The 6,583-nt window shown below is 41.7% G+C and overlaps 1 protein-coding gene across 3 annotated transcripts in view; it reads left to right on the forward strand.

The window, feature by feature from the left end:
- Positions 1-6,583, forward strand: part of LOC109952150 (galactosylgalactosylxylosylprotein 3-beta-glucuronosyltransferase 2-like) — an 89,903-nt gene that overhangs the window by 31,091 nt on the left and 52,229 nt on the right. For 2 of the 3 annotated variants that reach the window (XM_020587045.1, XM_020587047.1), the window contains exon 1: positions 5,166-5,419. The exons of the other annotated variant lie outside the window; for it this stretch is intronic. In XM_020587045.1, coding sequence (XP_020442701.1) covers positions 5,251-5,419 — 169 coding nt within the window. In that variant the 5' untranslated portion in view covers positions 5,166-5,250. Of the gene's footprint in view, positions 1-5,165; positions 5,420-6,583 lie in introns of those variants that run through there. 3 annotated transcript variants of the gene reach the window in all.

Raw genomic sequence — 6,583 nt, forward strand, 5'->3', positions numbered from 1 at the left:
TGAAAAACTCTTTCCTTCCCTCTGCCATCAGACTCCTAAACAGCTGAGGAGTTTATTACCAGGAAATACGTGATGTACCGTTTACATTCTGTTTGCACATGCATAATTGCACAGTGACTGTTGACTGGTGCACATGCTGCTCCCATGCAGCATACATTCTCTATTATATTCTTTTATTGTATTGCTGCATTTCTTGCTGCCTAAGGTGTCCTAGATTTTGTGTTACATGCATAATTGCACAACGACTCTGCTGCACATGCTGCTCCCATGCAGCATACATTCTGTTATATTCTTGTTTTGTTTTTTGTTTTGTTTTTTAACTATATTGCTGCATCTGCGCTGCTTAAAGTGCCTTAGATTTTGTGTTATTTATTTAACTACTTTATATTTCATTTGTATTTTGTGGCATTCGTGTGGACGGAAAAGTAAGAATTTCATTCTACAGGGAAACATGTTTGCATATGACAAAATAAATACTTTGGACTACTTTGTTTCAGTTCTAGCCACAGCACACTTGGCAGGATTAATGGTCAACCTTGCACCCCGAAGACGATGCCATACCCGTTGTAGGTGATCCAGGTGCTCCTCCCAAGTAGCGCTGTAGATAACAATGTCATCAAGGTAGGCCGAGGCAAATTCAGTGAACTCACCCAGTACCTGATCCATCAGTCTCTAAAAGGTTGCAGGGGCCCCATGAAGTCAGAATGGTAGAACAGTAAATTGAAACAGCCCCCATGGTGTTCTAAAGACTGTCAGCTCATGAGATCTCTGGGTAAGAGGAACCTGCCAGTCCCCTTTACACAGGTCTATATTTGGTAAGTACTTCCCCAGCTGTTCAATCAAATCATCAATTCGTGGAGTGGGATAAGAGTCAAAATGAGAAATTGAAATTAAGGTACCTAAAATCAATGCAGAATTGTATAGTACCATCTTTCTTTGGAACAAGGACCACAGGATGACACCATTCACTTTTTTGATGGTTCAATAATCCCCAATGAGAGCATCAGATCCACCTCTTTCTTCAGTGACACCAACAGCTGCTCAGGAATCCTGTAACTCATACGTCTCACAACAGCTCCATCTTTTAAGACAATATCATGCTCAACAATATTTGTCCTTCCAGGAAACTCCTTAAACACTTCTGAGTTACACAACATTCTCACCTGAGACTGTTGTTCTTCAGAGAGGTGGTGGAGGACAAGGTCCATTGATATTACAGATGGCAAATATTGTTTGTTTCCTCTTCCTCCTGCACATTCCTGATGAGCAAAACCTTGGTCCTCTCAGGCCTTGGCACCCACTCCTTAAGCAGATTTACATGTAGAATTCTGCTAGAACACTGCTGCCCTGGGGTGGTGATTTTATAAGTTGTAGGTCCCAGCTGATCCTGAATCTCAAAAGTCCTTTGCCACTTTGCCAGCAACTTACTCTCCTCTGAAGGCAATAATACCAGCAAATTGTGGCTCTGGTCATAAGTCCTCTGTTGAGCTGACCAATCATACTATGTCTTCTGGTACCGCTGGGCTTCAGCCATGTGTGCCTGAGCAAGCTTAGTCATTTTCTCCAGCCACAATGTTCACAAGCCCATTATTACCTTGACCACCGTTACAGAGGTCCCTCAGGAGTGAAAGGGGCCCCCTTACTTCCCATCCATACATGAGTTCAAATGGGGAGAAGCCAGTGGAGGCCTGAGGCACTTCTTTGTATGCAAAAAGGAGGCATGGTAACCACTGATCCAAGTCAGAACCTGCATCATTAACAAACTTGCGAAGCATCTGCTTAAGAGTCTGGTTAAAATGTTCTGTTAAACCATCAGTCTGAGGCTGATATGGAGCTCTCCATAAGCTCCTAATACCCAGAAGCTGGTAAACCTGCTTAAGCAATGTGGACATGAAGTTGGTGCCTTGATCAGTTAAGATCTCATGGGGAAATCCAACTCTAGAGAAAAACTGAATAAGGCAAAAAGTAACTGACTTGGACTTAATCGATTTTAGGGGAAACACTTCTGGATATTTTGTTGCATAGTCAATGATCACCGGCATATAACTATTTCCTGCTTTACTCCTCTTCACTGGACCAACAACATCCATGCCCAAACATTCAAAAGGGGTGGAGATAACAGGAAGGGGCTGAAGAGGAGCTCGTGAAGGGAACTTGGTCAAGGTTTTCTGACACCAGGGCAACTCCTGCGGAATTGAACAATATCAGCATGCATTCCAGGCCAATAAAAATGTTGTTTAATATGGGCTGTAGTTTTATGCTTTCCTAAGTGGCCAGCCCAAGGGATAGAGTGACCTAAAGTAAGCACAACATCCCAAACAGAGGAATAACTAGCTGCTTGGCTGCTCCATGCTGGCGATAAAGCACTCCCTTCTGAAGGAAAAACTCCTCAGTCATACTAAAGTCAGGCTCAGTACCCAATTCCCTCTCTTGTGCTCTCTGTAACCATGAAACCAGATGTGGATCCTTCTGCTGCATGTCAGCCATGTTAGTAGGAATCTTTAAACCCACATATGCATCAGGTGTAGGATCAACTGCCGATTGAACAATGGTGCATTTGAATTTGTCCTGCTCTCTCTGCCTGCGTGTATTTCCGTAACTTCCCGGGTGCAGTCTCCAGATCAACCTCAAAAAAGGCAGGGCAATGAGGGTTTCTGAATGTTGGTCTTACTGTCTAGCTTGCGCTCTAGTCACAACCACATTACATTTTTGATTCATGGGCAAAAAAAGGTTTTTCATCCCCATGAACACAACAAATTTAAAGAGCAGGATGGAAACCTGACTGACTGATAATAATAATAATCATGTTTATTTGGCCAAATATGTTACACACAAGGAATTTGTTTCCGGTACACAACCGTGACAGCCAGGGGCGTATCAAGCGTTTTAAAAGTGTGGGGGATGAGGTTTGTCTGGGGTGGGGATATCTGAGCAAGACTGAAGCTGAATGCAACTAAATGTGTTTTACACACCTTTCTTATTTATGAAATATAGAGTTTACCAACCTCTAAATAGAGTTTATGCACCAAATTCAACCAGGATATTCTATCATTATCAGTACAACACAGTTATAGCTTAGTGTTTCTGAATTACACTGCATTATCTACATTTTATGCCCAACCCTGATCAACACTGTAAGAGCCATTTATACTACTCACTCATATTGTTATAATTTACCCACCTCTTTTTTTTCAGCACACCCCTGATTCTTAAGTTGTAAAAATAAATTCTCTGTATTAAGTTATTCTGAAGAAAAAGGTCAGCTACAAAGTGAAACTTGTGTAATATGATTTTAAATATTTTTATGTAAACAAACTGATGAAGTTTAATGCTTAAAGCATTGTTTACAGTCGGTTACAACCGCAGAAAAATGTTGGATATTGCCAACATGGCATGAAAACCAACTGGCCTGAACATTTAACATTGGATATATGAACATCTGAGCCTTCACTCAATTCAATTAAAAGAAACAAAAGTGTTCTTTCTGTTTTCCTTACAAGAGACAAACTGATTAGCTAAGTTAAGAGTATATTTGGGTAAGCACTGTTTCACAATAAATTTAGGAACTGGTTGATTGGGCTCACTGAACTGTTGGCAAGTAACAGCCACATCTGTGTTCTCTGCTTGTCCCTCCTCCAGTTCATCTTCATCATCCTCCTGTCCCTCAATATGTTCTTGTCTGCATTCTTCGTAGCTGCTTTGTCCTCCCTCTCCTTCTCCATCTTTTGCTTTTTCATCATTTTTGTCTTCCTCACCTTCATCCTAATCAAAATTTAAAAGGAAATCGTGGAATTTTATATCCATCCACCAGAAACATGCTCAAACACACACAATTTGCCTCTATTCCTTAAATAAATTTCTTTCTAAAACTGTAACTTCACAAAAACAGTATGAGACATTTTAATCCTAAATGTATTCATTGCTCAGCTGTGAACCTCCCTGTGCTCCCTCTGGAAAAAATGGAGGTCTCTGGCAACTGACTGTTCTACAGAAGCAAGGTGCAGTGATAAAGAACAAGACTTAATTTTCAGCCTCAAAATTAGCCTCTCTTAATTAATGCCCACCTTCCAAACACTAAGAAATCACTTACAAGAGATCATCTGAAAATGGTATCAATCTTCTGCTGCCTTTTCTGCATCTTAATGCTGTGTGGAAAAAAAGACAGTGGTAAGTGGTAGCTAGGTCAGACAGGACTGTGAGACTGCTTAAAACAGTGGTTCTCAAACATTTTCTGTCATTCCCCACTTAAGAGGGTGGGCGAATTTTCAAGCCCCACTTGTCAACAAAATGATAACAAAATCGGCCAATTTTAAAATTTCAAATTTATTGAAATATCAAATAACACCAAGTTCAAAACAGATCAAATATAAGTGCAACTGTTTTATAACTTAGCCTTGTCACTTTGCAATCTGTGCAAAAACAGCAAACGCATTTGGCAATAACCATGAGCAAGTCAAGAACAGGAAAAACAAATCAACGTGTGAGCCTTATCAGTGCATTAGTGTCTGCATTGAGCTTGTTTTGCACTGCACAGCTTTTCAAAACGGGGCTGCAGGCTTGATACTGCTACCCTCAAGTCATGCTCAATGTTGAGCTGAGATCTGTACTTTGTTTTCAGTGACACAACAGCTGAGATGAGACAGAGATGAGATGTGGCGAAGGGCAAAAGAATGCTCATAGCCCTCTGGCCGATGAGTGGATGCTCCCTCTCCACTCCAAGCCAGAATTTACTGTGTTTGACCTGTAAACCTCAGTCTCAGGGTGGAATCAGAGGTCATCTCAATGAATTGGTCCTGTTCAGCAGAGCTGAAATCAGCAGGTGCTGCATATAGTATAGAAATAAATACTTTGTCATTGTATATTAAAGACAAAGAACTCCAGTTAGTAAGCAGCATACAACATAAATAAAATATATGTACAATATATGAGTATAATAAATAGTTATAGTCAGTCAATGAAATAAAATAAAATACCAAAATACACCAACCTGTTGCACTGAATGGATCCATAACCCAGTCGTACTGAGTACTGTTGTTTGGGAAGTATTTTTGAAATAACTCTCTGTCAGGGTTGCTTGGTTTCACCTGCCCTCTCTCCTCCACACACCTGCCAGCTATCCTCATTACCACCACCTGTTGTCACTCCTGCAATCACCAGATCTCCTATATTTACCTTGCCTTCCTACCTGCCCACTACCAGTTCATTCATGTGCCCACGATTAGAGCCATATATGTTATTCTAGAGACTGTTATGATCTGCCTTTGTTTTGTGACTGTTTTCAGTTTGCCTCCATTTGCTACTAGCCTTCTCCTCGCCCGTTCCTGCCTTCAGCCCTCCTGCTTGGAGTCATACCCCCACATGGAACTGTTTACCTCCGGACCTAGTCCATTCTGCCATCAGACAATCATTCACCAGCCAGGTCGGTGCTCTCTCCTTCTGTTCCTCTCTGCTCAAAGTCGCCCTCTACCTTATTCCCTTCTCTTCAGCCTCAACCACCTCTACTCGACCAGCCAGTGAGTGATCTCCACGCTCCACAGCTCGGCCCAGCAACTACCTTCATCCTACCTTCCTGTGGTCGACACCCATACCATCTACACTTATTCTAGTCACAGTATAAGTCACACGTTATAGCACTCCTTGCCTTGTACAACACTAATAAAACACTGCTCTTGAAGCTGAAGATTTAATTCACTCAGCTTTCCAAATACATCACTGAAATAGGCCAGTTTCATCAGAAATTGATCATCATTGAACTTGCTTGTAGCCTCATACATGCTCTCCTGCTCCAAAAAAATGTGAATCTCTGCTCGGAGTTCAAACACTCAAACAACACTTTTCCTCGGGAAAGCCACTTCGACTCAATGTGAAACAGCACAGCTGAATGATCAGTTCCCATCTCCTTGCAAAGTGTGGAGAACAGTCGCACTTTCAGGGGTCGGGTTTTGATGAAATTGACCATGCTCACAACTTCTGTCAAGACCTCGTTTAATTTGGGGCTGAGCTGCCGTGACACTAGTGCTTCCCTGTGAATGACAGTGTGTCCATTGCACATTTAGTGCAACCTTCTTGATTAGTGCCTGCAGTCCTTTTCTTTTCCCTGCCATGGTCTGTGCGCCATCCGAACAAAAGCCCACACAGTTCTCCCATTTCAGCTTGTGTTCTGTAAGGTAAGTGTCAAGAATCTTGAAGAGCTCATCAGATGTGGCTCTAGTTTGGATGTACTTGCAAAATAGCAAATCTTTGCTCAGTGACTCTGAATTTACAAAGCGGACATATGAAATAATCATTATTGCTGTCAGTAGCTTTGTCCACTTGTAATGCGAAATGTGTATCTTTGAGCTTTTCTATGAGTTGATCTTCAAGGTCACATGAAATGTCGCATATACATCTTGCAACTGTATCGTTTGACAGGGGGATAGTTTTCAATTTTGCAGCACTTGTCTCATCCAGCATAATCGACACCATGTCTACAGCAGCAGGGAGAATGAGCTGCTCAGCAATTGTGTGTGGCCTTTTGCACTGGACAATTCTGTATGCAACTTTGAATGAAGCCATTTGTGCTTTGCTGTTCACTGGTGTGGAT

This window comes from Monopterus albus, unplaced genomic scaffold (genome assembly GCF_001952655.1).
Source record: "Monopterus albus unplaced genomic scaffold, M_albus_1.0 scaffold436.1, whole genome shotgun sequence".
NCBI lineage: Eukaryota > Metazoa > Chordata > Actinopteri > Synbranchiformes > Synbranchidae > Monopterus > Monopterus albus.